Source organism: Doryrhamphus excisus, linkage group LG20 (genome assembly GCF_037039965.1).
Source record: "Doryrhamphus excisus strain RoL-2023G ecotype Guam linkage group LG20, RoL_Dexc_Guam_v1.1, whole genome shotgun sequence".
Taxonomy (NCBI): Eukaryota; Metazoa; Chordata; class Actinopteri; order Syngnathiformes; family Syngnathidae; genus Doryrhamphus; species Doryrhamphus excisus.
This window is the reverse complement of record NC_136376.1, coordinates 1,721,446-1,743,845: the sequence shown is the minus strand read 5'-3', so window position 1 is coordinate 1,743,845 and position 22,400 is coordinate 1,721,446. Positions and strand designations below refer to the sequence as shown.

The 22,400-nt window shown below is 42.5% G+C and overlaps 1 protein-coding gene across 1 annotated transcript; it reads right to left on the bottom strand.

Moving 5' to 3' along the window:
* Positions 1-3,856: 3,856 nt before the first annotated feature.
* On the bottom strand, positions 3,857-15,315 carry LOC131107931 (gamma-adducin). Its single transcript, XM_058058454.2, has 15 exons — positions 15,052-15,315; positions 13,092-13,337; positions 12,335-12,479; positions 10,667-10,818; positions 10,458-10,538; positions 9,893-10,042; positions 9,499-9,642; positions 9,297-9,395; positions 8,142-8,315; positions 6,642-6,902; positions 6,436-6,552; positions 6,283-6,372; positions 6,077-6,200; positions 5,890-5,985; positions 3,857-4,749 (listed from the first exon to the last, which is right to left on the bottom strand). The coding sequence occupies exons 2-15, from the start codon at positions 13,278-13,280 to the stop codon at positions 4,499-4,501; spliced, it is 2,073 nt and encodes a 690-aa protein (XP_057914437.2). The 5' UTR covers positions 13,281-13,337; positions 15,052-15,315; the 3' UTR covers positions 3,857-4,498.
* Between the last annotated feature and the right edge of the window lie 7,085 nt (positions 15,316-22,400).

Below are 22,400 nucleotides of genomic sequence, written 5' to 3'. Positions count from 1 at the left end.
CATGGCAAAAAGAACAAAGTCATTTTAGTTTCAGTTTACAAAAAAGGACATCAGTTCCAGATTCCAACATCCAAACTAGCCTCCTGGAAACGCTGGCATCAAACCAAACTATGAGGATTTCAGTGCAAGAAATTTGGCGATATTACATGGCGAAAGTTGAAAAGTTACACGAAACAAAGGGGAATTTTTCCGGAAGCAAAGTGGAAAAAATATTTTATGCTACCAGAAAAAAGTTGCAGTCTCAAGGATAATGTTTTTGTTTTTTTTTTTTTTTGCTTTTGAAACAAATTTATAGTTAGTGATAAGAAATAAGTTGTCACAAGCTAAATAAAATCACATCTACATTACATTACATCTGTTACATGACATCATAATAATAATTTAGGAAGTTACTGTAACAGGAATAATCATAGAATGACCAAAATACACCCATTCCCAAAAATAGTGATTATTTTTAATTTTATTTAATTTTATTTAATTAATTTAATTTTATTATATTTAATTTTTATAACATTAGACATTATTCATGTGATATTATAAAATGATATTCCCATACCGTTACAGCTAGCTTTTTTTAGGGGTGGTGGTGAGCATTTTAGCGTACCTTACCTGTTACTAAGTTTCTTCTCATTTATGAAGTATTTTGATATGAATCGCTGCTTTGGTGATGATTAATCATAATTAGCTGACTCGCTTCGCCATGCTTTCTCCCGCACTATTGACTTATCATGTGAGCCTGACGGAGCACTTTAAAAGCAGCTTACGCACGGTGAAGCAAAGCGGTCGTACTCTCCCGACGTGAACCCTGACCTTTGCACGGAGCCTAATGGGAGACAAAGTAACCTTGAGAGTGGACGTGTGTTGTGTGGCGCCGATTAAGAAGTCATTTTTCTGCAGCCTGTGAGGGCCGCGGGAGGACAGAGGGGAAAGGGCCTGCTCTTTACAAGGCCAGCCATGCGTGCACGCCTGGGCTGTGCCTCCCAGACAATAGGTGCAGATGGCAGGCCTGCTGCAGATGTGGTGCAGGCCTGTAACGGACGCCTGTGGGAGAGTAACACCCTCCCTTCCTTCCCTGAGGATGTCATGGGGGATGGAATCGACAATGTTGGACATGCGGGATACACACAAACATACACACATATACAAAAAAATGCAATCTGCACGCCGGAAAGCCGACCCGTTGTAGCGCGATGTAGAATGTGACCCCAACTGGAGTAATCTGAAAAGCCTGAGGATTACACCGATGGCTCGGCTGTCACAGAGGACGCACATGCGAGTGTGCGAGTGTGTGTGTTCTGACTTTGTGCACTCGTGAGGGGTCAAAATGCAGGCAAAAGAGCATCCGTTTATCCATCGAGATAACTGAGATCATAAACGCACCGTCTCACAGCCCCGCAGCAAGCGCACACGACATCATCAACATCATACTCTTATCTTCGAAGAGTGCCGAGCTGACCCGAACTACCAGGAAAATACACATCAGTATGACCTCACAGCCGCGCGGCAAGTGTCCATTTCCATGACAACCAAACAAGCACAATAAACTTCAACACCGTCTCGCAGCCGTACCGCAAACACAAACCAAAAGAGACATTATTGAACTGTATATCCTTCAGAAGTTAACAAGCTAAGTCGCTCAACGGCCAACAACACACACATCAGCATGGTCTCACAGCCAAAGATCACATCTTGCTTGATCAACGTAATGCTAAAGCTAACTAAGCTCAATGACCAGCAAAAGAGATGGTAGCCATGGTAGCCACTATGATAGCTAGCCACTGTGGTGTGGCGAAACTAGTAGTAGTAGCAGCTCATGTTTGGTGAAGCTAATAGCCACTGTGGTGTGGCAAAACTAGTATACTAGCTAGTAGTACTAGCTAATGTTTGCTGAAGCTTGTAGCCACTGTGGTGTAGCAAAACTAGCAGTAGGAGCTAATGTCTGGTGAAGCTAATAGTCACTGTGGTGTGGCAAAACTAGTAGTAGTAGCTAATGTTTGGTGAAGCTAATAGCTAGCCACTGTGGTGTGGCAAAACTAATAATAGTAGCTAATGTTTGGTGAAGCTATTAGCTAGCCGCGGTGGTGTGGCAAAAGTAGTGGTAGTAGCTAATGTCTGGTGAAGCTAATAGTCACTGTGGTGTGGCAAAACTAGTAGTAGTAGCTAATGTTTGGTGAAGCTAATAGCTAGCCACTGTGGTGTGGCAAAACTAGTAATAGTAGCTAATGTTTGGTGAAGCTAATAGCCACTTTGGTGTAGCAAAACTAGCAGTAGGAGCTAATGTCTGGTGAAGCTAATAGTCACTGTGGTGTGGCAAAACTAGTTGTACTAGCTAATGTTTGGTGAAGCTAATAGTTAGCCGCTGTGCAGTGGCAAAACTAGTAATAGTAGCTAATGTTTGGTGAAGCTAATAGCCACTGTGGTGTGGCAAAACTAATAGTAGTAGCTAATGTTTGGTGAAGCTAATAGCTAGCCACTGTGGTGTGGCAAAACTAGTAATAGTAGCTAATGTTTGGTGAAGCTAATAGCCACTTTGGTGTAGCAAAACTAGTAGTAGGAGCTAATGTTTGGTGAAGGTAATAGCCACTGTGATGTGGCAAAACTAGTAGTAGGAGCTAACGTTTGGTGAAGCTAATAGCTAGCCTCTGTGGTGTGGCAAAACTAGAAGTAGTAGCTAATGTTTGATTAAGCTAATAGCTGCTGTGATGTGGCGAAACTAGTGGTAGTAGCTAATGTTTGGTGAAGCTAATAGCTAGCCACTGTGGTGTGGCAAAACTAGTAATAGTAGCTAATGTTTGGTGAAGCTAATAGCCACTTTGGTGTAGCAAAACTAGTAGTAGGAGCTAATGTTTGGTGAAGCTAATAGCTAGCCTCTGTGGTGTGGCAAAACTAGAAGTAGTAGCTAATGTTTGATTAAGCTAATAGCTGCTGTGATGTGGCGAAACTAGTGGTAGTAGCTAATGTTTGGTGAAGCTAATAGCTAGCCGCTGTGGTGTGTTGAGGTGTCACTATGCTGGTTATGTAGTTTTTGGGTGTACATTAACAACAATGTCACTGTACCTTGATGAATACCCAGGCCACATGACATAAATGGCGCTTTTGAGGTTTTTTTCAGAACGCTGTATAGGTGTGTCCCATTACATGCATTCTTAGCTGCCTCGTTTTTAGAACACACAGCAAAGACAAAGCGATGTCTCACATAAGGATTGTGGATCATGGGAAAAATTCCAACAAAAGTGTACTTTTCCTTTCCATACCTCGCGTATTCCCGACCACTTTGGAGAGCAATAGCTCATCTTGCCATGAAAATAAATATTGGAATGGTCTCACTTGTGCAGCAAGTGCGATCTCACTGTGTGGTCACTCTAATAGCCAGGCTGTTGTTGTGAGGAGACAATGGGTGTACTTTGCCCCGAGGTCACAGCAGGGTTAAGCTCCGCCGACAGGCCAGACGTGTGTCACCTGCTTGGAACCTCCAGGGTGCCGTCAGGACCATCCATTGTCCTCCACGTGTTTTGTACGAGAAGATGCACAGGACAAGTGTGGATGAAGAAATGTCTTTCTCTTTAGCTGCAGTTGTCTTTTAGTATCTTTGCGTATGGGGGGAGGTGAAGGTACAGAGACACTCCCAGCCCCCCCACCCCACCCAACATGAACACCTGTTGGAGACACCAAATCCCCTCTTTGTCTCCACAGCCCCTCTCGGTGGGATTACCATGACAACAGCCATTCATATCATGGCTGAAGGCTGATTATACAGCTTCACACGGCCAATTATCACTCCACACTGCGCATTGTTTCAAAAGGAGGCCCCTTCTTTTTGCTGTTATTTATCTGAAGGGATAAAAAGGTGTCCAAATACTTCTACAAGGCTTTATTTCATAGTGGAGGTGCTATTGCCTTGAAACATCTCATATATTGCCATTAAAAGGTAAAAACAGAAGCACACAAACATATAAAAACATGGAGGTGTTCAAAGAAGTTATTAAGATTGTACGCTCACATTATACCAAAATAACATCCAACTATTTACATGGGGCCACTCCCTGGGGGTGTTCACATTATAGGTCACATGACTCGTGGGTTAGTCTCTAAGATGGCAGCAACAATACAAGCAGCAGCTTATGATGACTTTATAATCACGGCATGATTAGTAGAAGATTAGTTAGCTGGAGCACACACTCGTCTAATGCTATCACACCATAGTCAAATCATCTGGAATGTTTTTTTTTTCCCTCCGTCTAAGGCTGTGTAATTGGTAGCCATTGTTACACGACGGGCGTGCTGGTTTAGGATACATTCATAGGAGGAGGTTGTGCAAAAAGGAATAGATATAGATACAAAAACAGAGCTTCAGAAGTTTCTCTTGAACGCTCGTTAAAAACACAGGTCAAAACAACCACTAATATCTTTCATTGCATTCGCTTTCACAGCTGCCGTTCGCTAGTTTGCATCCCTCACTGGTGGCAAAGGAGAGGTCAAAGAAGGCATTACCCTTGCGTTAATGCACGCACGCTTCGCTCTTTTTCTTCTCCTTCTTGCTCTTCTTCAGGAAGGAAGGTGTGCGGAACTTGTTCTTCTTCTTCTTCTTGGTTTGGCTCTCCGGAGTCTGCGCCTCCCCCGGCTTCTGGTCCTTGGTGGCGGCGGTGGAGATTTCCAGCGATTCCGAAGCGCTCAGGCTCAGCTTGGAAACCTCCACGCTCAGGTCCTCCTCCAGATCCGACAAGTGGTCTTTCCCGTTGGGTATGGAGTCTGTCAGCGGAGGATGGACACCAAATCAGCAACAACAACCAAAAAAAGTTGATATAAGCGAGGAGAAATGCAAAAAATTGCATTGTTTTAATGAAGTAGTTTTATGCAAAAATAAATCAAGAACAAAAAATATGTAATGAAAAAAAACATTTACTTTAAATTTAATGTAATTTTTTTTAATGAAGTTGTAATTTTAAAGCTAAATATTACAATTGAAAAAGCTAGCCACTGTGGTGTGGCAAAACTAGTAATAGTAGCTAATGTTTGGTGAAGCTAATAGCTAGCCGCTGTGGTGTGGCAAAACTAGTAGTAGTAGCAGCTAATGTTTGGTGAAGCTAATAGCCGCTGTGGTGTGGCAAAACTATTAGTAGTAGCTAATGTTTGGTGAAGCTAATAGCTAGCCGCTGTGGTGTGGCAAAACTAGTAGTAGTAGCTAATGTTTGGTGAAGCTAATAGCTAGCCGCTGTGGTGTGGCAAAACTAGTAGTAGTAGCTAATGTTTGGTGAAGCTAATAGCTAGCCGCTGTGGTGTGGCAAAACTAGTAGTAGTAGCTAATGTTTGGTGAAGCTAATAGCCACTGCAATGTGGCAAAACTAGTAGTAGTAGCTAATGTTTGGTGAAGCTAATAGCCACTGCGATGTGGCAAAAGTAGTAGTCGTAGCTAATGTTTGGTGAAGCTAATAGCTAGCCTCGATGGTGTGGCAAAACTAGTAGTAGTAGCTAATGTTTGGTGAAGCTAATAGCTAGCCTCGGTGGTGTGGCAAAACTAGTGGTAGTAGCTAATGTTTGATGAAGCTAATAGCAATAATAAATATTACAATTGAAAAAGCTGAAATTTTTTCATTAAGATGCAATTTTATGATCAAAACTTTATTTTCCAACACAGTCCTAATAAAGGAAAAGGTAGAATTTTAGAAGGATAAAATAATAAAGCTCACATTCACACCTGTGGACCACACATATTAGAGACTCCCATGAAGCTAACGTGTAGCTTTTGCTAGAACTTTATGATCATACAGTGACAATAAGTGTCGATGATGTAAGTATTATTTATTTATTTATTATATTCTTCACTGTAAATGTCCTAAAAGCGCTATACAAATAAAATGTATTATTATTTATTAGTATGACTATGGTTACCTTGCTTGGTTGGCGTCATGATGGGAGAAAGGGAGAGGGAGATGGTCGAGCCATCAAAGGTGGTCATCTCGTCTGCGTCGGTGGCGTCTTCGTCTTCTGCAAAGAGGACGTTGGTTATGAAAAGTGGATGCAAAGGGCTTCAGAAATCACAATAAAAACGGGCGACACAGAGAGAAAAGAAGAGTACCGTCTTGGCCTTGTTGCTTGCGTTCCACCATGTTCTTGTACTCCTCCAGCACCGCCTCCGTCAGATGGTTGAAAGGATTCGGGGGAAGAGAGCGAGTGTGCTCCTCATCCTCGATGATGAAAGCCTATACGTGGATGAGAGCATCAACTGGCATCGGCCTAAAGGAACAGGAGGAAGACATCTCTCGCATCTTTCCATTCACTCACTGGTCCCGGTATGGTGTCCACCACAATGCCTGCTAGTAACTGGGACTTGGGACCTGCTGTCATCTGGTCTCCTCTGTGCTGCTCTTTCATCTAAAAGGAAAATCTGCTGTCAAAGATGGATGTTCTCACGTACAAGCTCACATTTTAACATACCCGGTTCCTCTTGTGTAAAACCTCTGTGGGGTCAGTGTTTAGTGGGACAAATTGGTTGGGGTCTTCAATCTTTATGGGGGTGCCCACGCTCTTGCCCGGCTCTGAAGACTTCATCCACTGAGGCACAAATATGTTTTAAAAGCGCACTTCTCAAGCAGGCCACAAGATGGCAGGCTAATCCAAAAGATGACATGAGCGAGACCCACCATGGTTTTGGTTCTGGGGCTGACGTCCCCGCTGGGCGACCGTTCCGGCACGTCCACCCTCAGGTAGCTGTTGGGCGAGTTGAGCCATCTGGTTCGCTCCCGCTGCTGCTTCTGCACCAGGAACTTGAAGGGGCTGCACAGACCCGACTCGCTGTCCTCTGGCATCACCATGGACACCGTGGCGGGGATCTCCACGTCGTTCTTGGACCTGGGCTTTTCCCGGATGATGGGGTTCCTGTAGGAGTGGCCCGTTCTGTAGCCCTGTAGGGACATGGAGACTTCACCTGCACCTTCTCATAAAAGCACAATTGGGATTTTTGTAGATTCATTTTATCCTAAAATTATGCAACTCCTAAACCTCATCAAATTTGATCTCCTAAGTTAGTTATTTCTTAAAAACAAAAGATTGATTGTGATTTTTACTATTTTGTTTGTCATGATATTTATAATAATCATTTTTTATTAGATACTATTTATTTTCTCTTACTATTTTTTCTTTCTAAAACTAAACTTGGTAAAATTCTAGCTCATTAAATTGTGATTTTCAAAAATGATTTTGTTTTTTAAATTCTAAAAAAATTGCGCAACTTTTTCAAAATTCAGATTTTTTTATTTTCACCTAAAACGATAATTTTATTGTCATACAATTCTCAACTTATTAGGTTTTAGATACAACTTTATGATCATAAAACCAGGATTTAGTTTTTCTCCTAAAATGATTTTTCCCCTCATAAAAATCACTACAAAAACTTTAATCTAATGGGTTTTATGGTTTCACAATATTTAGCCTAATCAATTATAATTTTTTTAAATGTATTATTATTATTATTTAATTTATTTTCTCCAAATAACTAAACTAAACTCTCACCAAATTGTGATTTCAAAAATTTGTTTTGTAATTTTTTTCCTTATGAAAATACAACTTTATTCTCATCAGACTACAAGAATGTTCTCCTGCAGTTGTGATTTTTATTGTTTCATATTCTCCTAAAGTTACGACTTTCGGTCATAATCACTCTAACTCTGAAATTGTAGTCTTCTCATCGCATCGCAACTTGAATCCTGTGATACTACATTCCCCCTTGAATATTAGTACTTTACTCTGCTGCTGGCCTTCAGCTTCAGCTTTTTTAACTTCAGCTTTACAACGTAGAGTATAAGATTTTTTTTCAAATGGATGCAGTCCTTTCTTGAACGTCTTAGAATTGTGGGATTTTTCTGGGCTAAAACGCCGTCAAGAACACATCAGCTGCCCTTGAACAATTTGGAGTGGTGGAGTAGTGAAAGAGGCATGGCTTTGGGCTCTTTTGAAAGCTAACAAGCTGAATTCATCTCCCCAGCAGTCAGAATGTGTCTAAGTGGACACCGAGGAATAAGAGTTTAAATAGACTGAAAAGAAGAATTTCTGAAGCTCGCTCGTGCTTCTGCTTTCTAAATAACTACTTTGTGGTATCGACTGCCAAACGCACTTTCATTCTGAAAACACCAGGCTTGACTCACTAGGTTGTCCAGCATCCTCATCAGGGACTCGAACTCGGCCTCTCCTACTTTCCACTTGAATTCGTTGCTCATGAGCACCCCTGCAGCAGCCACGCCCTGAGTCAGCGGTTTGAACCTCTCTCTGTCCAGGAGCACCAGGTTGTCCACGCCACCCGAGCACGCCAACGCCTGCACCTGAACAGACCGCCACGCAGTCAAGACAAAGTGAACTCTGGCGCCCTCTATGGGCTGGCACTGGGAAAGCTTTGGCAGACATGTTAGCATACATAGATGCTCCCAAAGATTTAGCATCACTACACAAATGCTCAGTGGCTTATGGACAGTTAATTAGTTACTACTAAAGATGTTTTGAATGATGGCGGCCATGTTCCTTAACCGATCCTGCTCCAACGTAACCCTGTGCTCCTCAGGCCCTAAATTCCGTGATGATTTGGCTAAACACCTTCAAGATATAGCGGGTGTTTTGCAGAACTGTTCAGGTGCGACATTTTTATGTTTTTACGGCTGGCAAAAGACAAAAAACAAACAAAAAAAAAACAAGGTACATATTTAAAGTACAACCAGCACTGTTCCCAATAGACGTCTACACCACTATGTATATCTGTGTAATACTTTGTTTTTTTTTATATTAAGTATAGTTACTCCAGACTCCATTCACTGTGCAATATTAAGGTATTTCTATAATGCCTCATATTAACTCACTAGCAAGATCTCATAGTGTATATAGACTGGTCATATATTTCATCTCATTTCATATTTTCTGCAAACTGTATTTGGGTAAAATTGTTGATTTGTTAGTACTTGGGTTGTTTATATTGTTTATTTTTTTATGTTGTGTATGTTGTACTGCTTAACTGATTCTGTACTCTTGCTGCTGTGCAATGCAAATTTCCCCACTGAGGGACGAATAAAGGCATATCTTATCTTATCTTAAAGAGAAAGCTTTGTGTTATTATTAGTGCAACATTTCCATTTGTCCTCTGTTGCAGCATATGCAGTTCCATGTTGGCCTCTTGACACGTTAGATAGCGTGACCGGAGCAGACTGTCTGACTGCTGTGACTAGCACTTGCTTCTGGCCTTGCATTCTTCTGCTATCACAACCTGAGCCGACCAATCACAGCCTTTAATGCTTGCCACGCATGCGAAAATGTACCTGGATTTCACAGGCTTGCTGGGAGTGGTACATGTAGTGGAAGGCTTCTTCTACGGTTTCCCCCAGGGCGAGCAGCCCGTGGTTCCTCAAGACCATGACCTGGAAAACAGGGCACACGGGCAGCGCTAGTATTGCATGTGTACCTGCTGCGGAGAAAGAAAGTTGTGTAAAAGAGTCTTTCACCCTCGGAGTTTGACAGTACCTTGGCAGTAGGGCCCAGAGCTTTCTGAAACTGCACCTTCTCCTCTCTATCATCCAGGCTGCCATGGTAACCGAAGCAGCTCACGTCTCCAAGAAGCAAGGCCTCCTGGGAAATGGGCAGTATTCCACACTTCATGGAGGACACCTGTTAACATAAATAAGAAGGAGCTTGGAAGCGTGTCTCGCCGGCGACGCGGCTAAACAGAGACACGTTTGTTGCTGTCAAATAAAAGCCTTTCCAGCAATGCTCGTCACACGCTGTGAATTTTACAGCCCGACTTTAAAGTTTATGGTCAAAGCGGCGTTAAAGAGCATCCTGCGGGCGGGGGGCTGGGGGGTGCGCAGAGTAAGTCTTTAAGAGCAGCTTTAGTCACTGTCGGCCCGGAGCGACTCACGGCAGCTGTAGCGGGCGTGTGAACGTGGACGATACATCTCAAGTCAGGTCGCATGGCGTAGATGGCGGCGTGGGGAGCGAATCCAAAGCGGTCGATGCCCAGGTCGGTAGAGCCTTGGTCCACAACATCGCCAATCATGTTCACTTTAACCTGAAACAAAGCAAAGCATAATGCTACAATGATAATCTTTAGGATTTTCTAAATGCGTTTTTTTTAACCATGATCAACTAACACCCCTATAGTCACATTTACACTCATACTACCCAATATATCAGATATAATCACATTTTTTAATGAATTTGAGGCCAACTGTTTAGTTGGCTAGCTCACTAGCTTGCGTACATCAAGTCCCTGCAGGATAAGAGTTGTAATGCAAAAAATGAATAGGAGTGTAAAGGCGACATAGGGGTGTTATTTTATGTCTACGGGGCTCTAATAATGTTATTTATAAAGTCATAAACAGGTTTTCTATGCACTCACTATGAAAATATTCGATTTATTAACATTGAATCCAATATCGGAACTGCTGTAAAGGAGTGACAATATGGAAGTTTGGAGCACTCACCAAAGTTGCTGCAGTCACCTCAGCAAAAGAAAGACCTCTGGGACTGATAAGAACATGGTCTTGCTCTTTATTGACACGCACCTAATCCCAAAGGGAAGACATCTTAGGTTAAAAACTGGAACTTCGTATGAGGAATCATAGCTGTTTTTTTCCAGTACTCCCATAATCACTTCATCACACTCATATTGTCACGGGGTGTTATCACTCACGGTGATGTAGGAGCTTGTGAAACGGGCCCAGCTGAAAAGGTCCACCAGCCTGTAGAGACTGGCCAGCCTGCAGCGGCTCAGCTTCTCTCCTTTGGCGAAGGACGGCGACTCCACCGCATACAAGTCGTTAATTGGCGATACCATTCCCAAGCCTGCAACGGCGCCAGCACATCATTTACGTTAAGGAGCGTTTGCACTGAAGTGCATTTTCAGACATAACAAGGATGTTTACTGGCTTTTGTCGCGGAAAACGTTAAAGCCTCCCGGGGGGGGGGGCATGTGAACCCTGAAATAGGCTCTCCGAGAATTCCCAGAGAGGATATTTGGGACGGCGCAGCCATATAAGGACATTTAACGGCACACGGCTACATCACTTACAGGCACTTTAGCTTTTTAAAAGGCCAAGCTCAGTTTGACTTCACAGCCATTTTCCCAACATTAACGCATTTAAGTTCAGGACAAGCATTTTTAACTTGATTAAGGCCCGCAGGCAGAAATGAGGACTTCAGGGAGTTGAGATGGGAAAACAAAGAAATGTAACAAAAACATCAAAGTTTCAACACTGGGACAGGAAACTCCTATGGGACTTTTTTTTTATTCCTTCATTCATTTTCTACCGCCTTTTCCTCACAAGGGTCGCGGGGGTGCTGGAGCCTATCCCAGCTGTCTTTGGGTGAGAGGCGGGGTACACCCTGGACTGGTGGCCAGCCAATCACAGGGCACATATAGACAAACAACCATTCACACTCACATTCATACCTATGGACAATTTGGAGTCGCCAATTAACCTAGCATGTTTTTGGAATGTGTAGGAAAACCGGAGTATCCGGAGAAAACCCACGCATGCACGGGGAGAACATGCAAACTCCACACAGAGATGGCCGAGGGTGGAATTGATCCCTGGTCTCCTAGCTGTAAGGTCTGCACGCTAACCACTCGACCGGCGTGCCACCCTGGGACTTATTTTTAATATATATATATAAATATAGGATGGGGAAATTGCCTTGTTGTTCTGTCATATTTACAAAGAACACTAGTTGAATGAAGACCAGCCGTAAACAAGCAGGCTTCGCTACACATGTGAAAATAAAGTCTCGGCCAACTACAAGTCAGCAACAGACTGTAAATTTGATCATTTTGCTAACCTAGCATGACACCATGGTTATAATGTTAGCTATGTCAGTGTAGTTACATTGTTACTTGTTGCATTTATGACCTTAGACACAGGTAGCGCGGACAGTAGCGCTTCTTGGAGCGTCACACTGTAAAGCTACAGACACACAAGACACACTTTTACTACACAGAAAACTAGTTGAATCAACAGTGCCTCTGCTGGTCACAGTAAAGTACTGCAGCCCCTTTTTGCCTCAATTGCTTCAGGAAGCGATGAATCGACAATCAAATCCACACAATTGACAGAACAGTTCACGCTTTGCTGATGTGCAAAATCCACCCGAAACACGTCAATAAAAATGGCGGTACATAACTGCTGTGTCCAGAGGTTAGGCTAATTTAATTAGCGTTCCAAATTGCTGCGATTCACTCGCTCGAGCGGTCATGAGCGCTGCTTAATGGACGTATTGACAATGCCCTCCACAACTTTTCTGCTGCAATAAGATAATTCGGTGAATGGAGCTATTCAGCCTCCCGACACGCCGGAGCACTCACTGATGGGTGACGTCAAGGGCCCGGCCCCTCCCACGGTGCTGGCCATGACCAGGTCGGCTATTTGTCTCAGCGCCAGGAGACCCGTGGGGGTGTTGCCCTTTGTCAGCTGATCCTGAATCAGGCCTTCCAGTTCATCTTTGAACACCTGTAAGCACAACAAGGGATCTCCTTTTCACGCCAAAGGTCTTCTTTAATACGAGTCACAAATCAAGAAAAGCCTCTTTGTGCGAGAATTACAGGGGGTGGCGGCGCTGTTATTTAAACCCGACTCTTCATTTTTATCCTTCCGAGGGTGCCTGTGAATCTCAAAGCCGTGCTATGTTCGTCAGCCAGAGCTCCAGCATTCTGCCTCGCGGACTGGCGTAACCATGGCGATGAGATAAGTGCCACTTGTTGGGGGGCTGTTATGCAATCGCGGATGAGTGTGGGCTCAACTTTTTTCTTTGCTCTCTGCTGGCATGTGTTCATTGCGCCTTCTTGAACTCAGCAGATTTTTTTTTTTACATTCAAAGTGTCAGAACTGATCTAGCTTAGCTTTAGCTTGGATCCAATGCAAGAGCAGAAATCCTATCTTTTTGAAGATTCATCAAAAATATTCTCTATTGAAGCTGTAGAACTGCAATGCAGCGGTTCCTAATATTCTGGGTACCCTATGAGAACAAGTCGAAAATATGATGCCACCATGAAAATGACAAAAGGCATTTTCTTAAATTCTTACTATATAATAGAATAGAATAAAAGTATCAGCACTACGTACTGGACTCTGCAGGATGTGAGTGACCCTCTTCTTCTGCTCCATCATGTTAAAATCCTGCCTCAGGTCCGGAGACATGGTACGGCTCCGCAGGCTATCCGGGTCGCTCTCAAAGCAGCGTTCCTTGGAGTCGTTGCTGGACAGGGACAAGGTCAGGGACCCCGCCAACTGCCTCACCTCCACCAGACTCATGATCCGGCCGTTTTTTTTTTTTTTGCCAACCACCGCCTCCTACGCTTCCCTTTAAATCTGATAGTGATGGGAAAAAAAAGAAAGAGTGGGAAAAACATGCTTTTCACATTCACATGCTGTCAAGGCAACAGAAAAGGCGCGATGGTGACTCATCTAATAAAAAGGATTTGGACAAAAAGGGGTACATTTAGCATCAGCACACAAACATCAATAAACCATCTTATGTCCCCTGCTATAACTCTCCACTCTGCATCACTTTATTCATTAACACACATGTCTCAACAACCTTTTTGAGCCGGCTGTTCCATTCTTTTCTGTTGGGACAATGAAGGAAAAAAAGACAATTAAAAAATAGTCCGATATGCTCTATGGGCCTCATAGCAATCTAATACTGCCTTCAATCACCATTGGCGCACGCCTGGAGGTTGTTGTCAAGAGACAATATAATAGCATGATGCACGAGTGCCAGGCACAGCGTGGTTTTACTGTACATTTTGCTGTGAAATCTGCTTTTGGTAGTGCTCAGCGCCAAAAATCATAGTCTTACACAAGTATTTGGGTAAGAACAGCAACAATGGGTTTTTTTTCAGTGCCATTGTCAAATTTTATTTCAACTTAAATCAAATGAGATAACAGCGACTATCACCCCACAATACTACCCATTTCACTTTAATCCACTACAACTCAACAACGAACATTTCTACGCACACAGCTCTAGGAATATTTTCAACTTTAACCCAAAAAGGACAGCAAAACAAACCTCTTCTTGCACAAAAGTGTTCCTTTTTTAACTTAAACAATAACAAGCATCTTTTAACACAGGGATTCCCTTTTCACTTGAATCCAAAATAACAAATCAAACACCGTCCGAAACACAACAAGCAAGGTAAACCCTTTTCATTTTAATCCAACATGACAAGACAACAAGCATCTATCCGCACACAGTATATAATACAAGTGATATTTGAAGTTTTTTCGAAAACTTATCCCCGCACATAACATACAAGACATACATTTAACTTTAATTCAAGAATTACAGAACCCTTTTTAACTTTAATCCAAAACAATGAACATCTTTCGACACACAACTTGCAAGGTATACCCTTAGAACTTAAGTCCAAAATGACAGCACAACGAGCATGTTGCAACATAAAACATACAAGGGATGTCCTTTAAACTTTAATCCAAAAATGACGGAACAATGAACATCACGCACACAGGTGACACGTGACCAGTCCAGGGTGGGATAAGCCCCAACTTACCTATGACACACGAGGACGAGCCATCCAATAAATGTGTACATTAAAGTATACAAGGTGTGTTTACTTTTTTCCTATTTCATATGAATAGTTTTTGAAGGCACTGTTCCGGCCCGCGGCCCTGTGTTTGGGGACCCCTATTTTAACAAACAAACGCAGAAGGAGGGATAAAAAGGGCAGAGTTGGAGAAAATCCCACACTTTTGCAAGCACTGCAAAGCGTCGCCAACAGTAAACAAAAGGCGGCCCTTTGGTAAATGAGCTACATTGAATAGCCGTTAGCACCTTTGGGGCTACCTGGACGTGGGGGTGGAGGGATACACCAACACATACACGACGAGTTCACTTTAAGGCGACTGAGTGAGTAGTTATTCATCCAAATAAATGCAAGTGTTACCTTTACAGAGTTAATAAAAGTCAATCGTTAGTAGTTAGAAAAACAGTAACAACAAAAAAATACGGTTTATGCAAGTAGCTAACCCCGCACGAGGATAAACAGTTCCCAAAAGTTACCTTAAGAGTTATCCAGGCGGCGCGGAGGTGGAACTATTTCTCACCACCTGCAAAAATATGCTCCAGAAAAGTGTTTAAAAGTAAACCAGGTGAATATTATCCCCGCTGTGGAAACATTGTGCAGACAACGGCATCCAGAAGGAGGCGAGCGTAGCGGAAAGAGGCTGCAGGAGGACGTGGGTGTGTTTCTGTGGGAAGGAGGGAAAAAAAAAAAGGAAAGTGATCACGTGACCTCTCCCATCCACCCACGAGGCCTCCTAACTGCGAAGCGGGACGAAATAAAAATGGCTGCCAGTCAGAAAAGCCATTCCAGGCTCCCCAGATGCTGTTATTCGGTCTTCTGCGTTATTGCGACACTTTCGCCTCCTTCACTCCCGCTGCTTGGGTGATTCATTCACTCCCACTTCTTCACCACTTAAATAACCACAGCTAATGTTTCCACACTGCTGCTCTGTAGTTTACCCCTCAATTAGTGCCTCAAAAAGCCATTGTTGATTGATGTAAAGCTTCTACAAGCACTCCTCTAAAAACCCAGAGTGAAACATGACGTTTTTATGAGGAAAAAAGGTAAGTCTCAACCTCTTTGCAAGACAACATACTAAACTCAATTATTAAAATTTGGCTCTTCCAACAATGAGTCAGCGACACACATTTGAACATTTTGCTAAGCTAGCATGATGTTGCTGTTAAAATGTCTTACCGCCATATTGTAATACAGGGGAAATAATGTTTTGTGTGCCTGTCGCTTTAATGCTAATGATCTGAGTTTGTCCACTTGTAAGACTACAAAAATCCACTCTATATATGTCTAGCGTAACAGACGCTATACATCACATATAGCACTTTGAAACTGACTAGATCTGGATGACACAGTTCCAATACACATTTGTGGATAAACAGATCTTGCTAGCACACAGGACTGGGCCATGTCTCATTTGTCTTCATTTGCAAGTCAAATACCGTCAAGCTACTGTCATGTAAGACTATTTACACAACAGACTGGCATTGGCCATCATCCACAATCTTTATGAGACACAAACAAACATCTTTCTCTTTTCTGTGTGTTGTAAAGCTATAAAAACATCTAAAAAGAGGCAGCTAAGATTACATTTAATGGTTGTACCTATTCGGACTATAAAGCCCTCTGATAAAAACCAAAGTGACCTGCATATTAACCAAGCAACAGCGACTTTATTAACATTGTTACACCCAAGAACTATGTTACTGGTGTAGTGACATGTCGCATCGCTACACCACACCGGCGAGTTACTAGCTTCAAGTATGAAAGTGCCTGTTACATCACAGCATGTATATAAACTCATAAAATTGCTGTTAGTGGTTTTAACAATGGGTTTTGTGTGTCTGCCATCACATGCATTAATAACATGTCTTTTTAGCTCTTTTTATATCTTTCAAATGCACAAAAAGGGAAATGTGTTCAAGTCTCACATAAGGACTGTGGATGAAAGGCAAAATTACAAATAAAGAGCAGTTTTCCTTTTAGGCATTTATAAGCATAAAATGGCAGGCGTAATATACGGCAAGATGAAACTCAACTCTGACCCCTGAACAGCTCAGCTCCCATAAGGAACACATTTATAGCATTGTTTCTGTCTTAAATGTCTGCTAAATTGAGGAATACGAGCCTAAAGGTTATTTCATGTCTAGAGGGCTTTAATATTGTTAAAAACTGTATCCAGAAGGTCCTAAAGAGGTTTTCTATGCTTTCACTCTGAAAATATTGTAGTGTTGTTAAAATAAGGATTCATACTTCACTTATCACGGTCAGGTCTGGACCTAATTAACCGCGATAAATGAGGGATGCACACAATGCATACGCTTTGCATATGCTTTGTGCCTTTTATCACACTTTTCCTTGCACAACCCGACACAAATCAATGCAGGAAATGACCATTAATGTACAATGATTAGTCTAATTATCCTGTTTCCTCCCTTGCTCACGTATACTAATTGGACTAGTTGGACTTTGAGTGCAGCCTTCAATATTACGTTAATTGAAACAAATCAACAGGTCTCTCAGTCTGCCCAGTCTCTGTCTTGAGTTAAGTGAATGAATAATTTATTTCCGGGCTGCTGCATTATCTTGCATTTGTTGTATGGCGGTATAATTAGTAAACGGAGAACACAAACACCACTTGTGTTTTTGGGGAACCTTATCGCGCCACAGTTTAACACCTCAAGTCTATTTGTTTCAACCCCTGGATACTTTGCAGGTCTTTTTCCGCTTTTTAATATTCAAAAGTGGTACAAGCAAGTTTACTGCGACTCTGAGAACTTTCTCAACACCATTATCCCTGCAAACCTGCACAGAATTAATGACACAAACATCACACATTGGGAGAAATCTTTGTGGGAGTAAGAGACGGAAGGATTGTGTCACTGACTGACAATTCCAGGAAAGAGTCTGCTGGGTGGAGCCGATGCAATGACATATGGCCTGATGTAATGAAAAGCAGAACTGGCTCCCTCCAGAGCGGCGTGACCCCTCAAACCTCGGATACCTCGACTCCCCTCCTCCTGGCAGATTTCCCATCGAAACCACATACGTGCTTGAATGTCAAACACCCCCACACATGCACAGCTGTGGAACGTCCTCCCACCCTGGCGCTGGCACGCTCTTGCTGACTATTTGAAGTTTTCAGAGAGGTCGTTCTGACTTGGAGGCATTGACCAAGTGTCAAGCGTTATTAGTGGATGCCGCTTTCTTACAGATGAGGGTAGATATCACATATCGGCATCCATTAGGCAAAAGTCCCCCCCCTTTGGCCTTGTCACAGAGCTACTCCTGCAGCCGAATAAAGGCAAGCAAACGCCAAGGGCCTGTTCAATCATCCTTCCATTATCTCTTCTACTTATCCAGGGGTAGAGTCATCGGGTGGGGGGACGGGGTACTCCCTGGATAGATACCATTGATTTGTGCACTAAATGAGCTTTTGCACTGACGACTTAAGTCATGTTTGCAGTCATGAAAAGGGTTATCATGCTGCATTCCCATTGCACCTGAAGTACTTGCTGGGTTTTAGACCGCTTTCATCACCTTTTTAATACATCATTTTGCTATTTTGGTGTTTGATTCATTGGCTGCGGTACAGTAAATGGATGGATGTATAATTATAGTTTTACATGCAGAAAACAATGCCAACAGGCGCTGGACATATTTCATATTTCAGTATCAAGGTGGGGGGGCCCAAGGGGACTCGGATATACAGAGGGGCCTTTCAACCGTTAGTCTACCTGCATTTTTTGTCGCTGTTTTAAACGGATGAATCAGGTTTGCATTATTTTCTGATGGTTTTTGTACATTTGGGTTTTGTCTCACCTTTTTGAAAGGAGTTCATGGTCAAATCTGAGATGTTCAGTATCGTGACCAACGGACTCAAAAGAGAGTAATATGCCATTTATTGGAAGCGATCTGTAAAAGCCCCATCTTTGTGATGATTCATTGGCTGCAAAACAGATGCTTTGTCTCGCGTATCCATCAGCAGGGTTGCCATGGTTACCAAAGCTAGTACTTTTAGATCCTAAAGATGCACAGTGTGCCTAAAAGAGTATTTTATCCATTGTATTAAAGTAAATAAATGGATACATTAGGTATGATGTGGTCTGTTCAATGCCGTCTTTAGGACAGATGTTTTTGCAAATGTCGCAGCCATTGAGGGGATTCGATTTCAGCCTAGTCACCCCCTAAAACCTCAGTACAAGGTACATGTAGTGATATCAACTCTAGCCTTCTAGCTTATGTGATCAGAAATGTCAAACGTGTTAGACATGTTGGGTCATTTGCTGCCCTTCTCGTCTCTAAACAGCTGTCTCCTGACATCTGGACCGGATCCTGCAGAGCCCATTTCACCTTGAGAATGATGTAGATATTTCTCTAAGGTTAGGGTGAGAGCTAGCGTTAGGGGTGTCCAAAGCAACATATTTCAAGAAAAAAATCAAATTTTTCATCATGTGGCTCTCGCTGGAAAAAAGTTTAGACACCCCTAACCTAACCCTAACCCCTAAACCAACTCAATTGAACAGGGGGCCAAAACTGGACATTTGGTGTGGTTGTCAGGCAAAAGCTGTGTAGCTACAAGCTACGAAAACATCACAATCTGTCAGATTTGTAAGCCGGTAAAGTTTTGGATGGATTGTTAATTTCCCAGCATGCTTTGCTGTAGTTAAAATGATGTTGGACTTTCTTATGCATCTTTACGGTGTTATTTTGTACGGACAGGCTGCCATTTGAGTCCTGTACAGTTAAATTATGTCGTCTTTTGGTCTGTGCTTAGCGCGCAGACCTCACAGGTAGGAGACCCGGGTTCAAGCCCACTCTCGGGCCTCTCTACCCTTCTCCGGATACTCCGGTTTCCTCCCACATTCCAAAAACATGCTAGGTTAATTGGCGACTCCAAATTGTCCATAGGTATGAATGTGAGTGTGAATGGTTGTTTGTCTATATGTGCCCTGTGATTGGCTGGCCACCAGTCCAGGGTGTACCCCACCTGAAGACAGCTGGGATAGGCTCCAGCACCCCCTGCAACCCTCATGAGGATAAGCGGTAGAAAATGAATGAATAAATGAAATGAAATAGAAGCTATGTAACTAAGTCATTGAAGCACATAATGGCATGTAGATCAACAACTACTTAGTAGCGCTATTGACTGGACAGGACAACAAAAAGACAAGCAAAAGCAGTCGAGTGCAGATAGGAGACGTAGCTGCGGCTGGCAATGCTTCCTGTTGGCTTTCCAGGAGTATTTGGGATTCTAAAAAGGGTGCATCAGCGTGAAGCCCAGCTATAATCATGCAGGAAAAGTTGCAGTAGTTATTTTTGGTACAAAACAATGCGACTGTTTCTGACAAGCTCCCACTGAAGACATCGGCGCACAAGTCGCTATAAATGTGCTCTGGCGCAGCGGGGGCCACACTTTGAACCTGGAACAATTGACATTGTTACAGTTGGATCCGTGCCTGCCGAGCTTTTTGGGGCGTAGAACCGCACCGGCACACACATGCACCTAATCATGCACACACTTTGCAATAGCGTGGAAAGAGACGGATTTGTTTATTTAGGCAAAGGGAGTTGGCTGCAGTCTCAGCTGTGTTTGGATGGCCTCCTTGGGGGGGTCACTGTAATGATGTCCCATACAGCCTAGCTCACCAAACCCAGCATAGCCCAGCACGTTCACATCATCCTGTCCTTCACTTTGGCTAAAAGCTACCTGTGTCATTTGATGGCGAAACCATTCATCATAAAATTCATTTAGCGAGAAAGCGATGATGGCCTCGTGATAAAATTTAATCAAACATAAAACGAGTCGAGCATTGAAAGCAGGAGGAGTGTTTCATACGGGTGAAAATGTTCAGGTCATGGCCTGACTTTTTCTTCTTTTTTTTTTTTTTTTACACTTGAATAGCTCGCACATCTGCAGGCGCGTACATTATCAAACCTTCCTCAGCCGCCGTCCCACATCTTAAGTCAACAAATGCTTGTTCGGGGCTAATGTTTCTGGAGGCTGACAGTAATAGAAAGCAGCTGCTGGAGGCCTCTGCAGCTGGAGTTGCAGCTGCAAAAACGCCCGTCAAGCGATGAAGACGTGCGATAATGTTCACCATGAAGTCATGCTGCAAACACATACTACATATGCTTTGAATCGGGGGGCGGGCGGGCGGTCCGGGGACAAACAAGGCTGGATGCAAGGCCAACTTTGATGTTTTGTACAGTAACACGTGTCGATATGCTAACTGCCTCTCAGCTTTGTCAAATGGGTGAACTCTTTTGCAACCTTTTTGCTTTTTTAAAGGTTTTTTTTCTAAATATTTCTACTTTCTTCTTAAGTAAGCTTCAAAAATGTTATTTTTGTAATATTATGACTTTATTTCCATCCTTCCAACCCATTTTTTCTATGCTACTAATATTTAATAATAATTTTTTACTCTAAAATCACCAGTTTATTCTGGTCAAATTTGGCCTTTATTCTTGTTACAATTTTATTTTTTCTCTCATCATATTTTGACTTTATTCTTGTCATATTACAGATGTTTTCCCCCCCAACTATCTCGACTATCTTCCCAATGGCTGCCTCCCCCGTCACGCTCTGCACTCCCTCGTCTCCTCGGTGACGGCTCCTCTGCCTTTTCTCACAGGAAGTGGACTTGTCGGAGGAGGTTCTGGAGATTGGAGGCCTCCAGACCGGAGGGGTAAACCTCCTACACCCCGTGTAATGTCCCCGTGTTACTGAAAGCAGCAAAGTGGAAATGACTTGCTATGTTTATATTTAACCACAAATGCATGTTTGGGCCCTACGCTGCGTTTCAGCCTGCCTGCCTGCCTGCCTGCCTGTTATCATTTCCTCCCACACACTCTGCTGTGAGCAGAACAAGATGCTCTCCTTCTTCTATTAGCCAATGCGCGCTGTTGCCGTGACGATCACTGCATGCAAACAAGTGTGAGAGAGTACTGTAGGTGTTGCTGCATGGACTTACAGCTATACTGTTTTTGGTCTTTGAACATGTTGAAGTGCGGTAGGTCTCCAAGGTCCCTCGGTAACGTCCTGGCCAACATCGAGACCTGGAATTTCCTCACTGCAAGGGTGTCCAGACTTTTTATAGCGAGGGCTAAAGCAACACATGTACGTACATAGGCGCACAAGTTATACTGTATATGTTTCCGTATATATAAAAAAATACTTATTAGAATCAACATCACTTCAGTTTTTTGACATTTATTTTCAAAATACTTCAACTTCCTTATGAAATAGTCTTTGTATATTTTGTGCTTGTAATATTAGGACTTTATTCTCACCATTTTCTGAAAATGTTCAACATTATTTTGTTTTGTTTCTTGTAATATTATGAATTTATTTTAGATTTTTTTTCCCCTAACCTAATTTTACCAAAATTTTGTTACATTTTATTAAACAGGAAATTAAATATTAAGTATTAAAATAATAGAATATAATGGGAACAAAGTCATATTTAAAAAATATATTAAATAGAAAATTGAATATTAAGAATTAAAATAATAGAATATTGTGGGAACAAAGTCATATTAAAAATAATTAATTAAATAGAAATTTAAATATTAAGTATTAAAATAATAGAATATTATGGGAACAAAGTCAGAATATTTAAAAATAATAAAAACGGTTTAAAAAAAAAAATAGCACCAGCACCAGAGCAGAACGTTTGAGCGCCTCCTCTCTCAAAAGCAGATTTCCCCCCACATGTGATGGCCATCACCAGGCCCCGGGGACGCATGTTACTGTTAGGACGCCATTAAAAAGCCACGTTTGCATCGTAGGTGACCTTTCCAAAGTTGCATTTCAGGAAGCAGCCCCACT

What these genes read in the sequence shown, in the direction of transcription:
- LOC131107931 (XM_058058454.2), bottom strand. Translation starts at nt 13,280, where the DNA reads ATGAGTCTGGTGGAGGTGAGGCAGTTGGCGGGGTCCCTGACCTTGTCC. An exon ending in ACACGCCCGCTACAGCTGCC is followed by an intron (nt 9,643 to 9,892) that starts GTGAGTCGCTCC and finishes TTATGTTAACAG; the next exon opens with GTGTCCTCCATGAAGTGTGG. An exon ending in CAAGCAACAAGGCCAAGACG is followed by an intron (nt 5,986 to 6,076) that starts GTACTCTTCTTT and finishes TCCTCTTTGCAG; the next exon opens with AAGACGAAGACGCCACCGAC.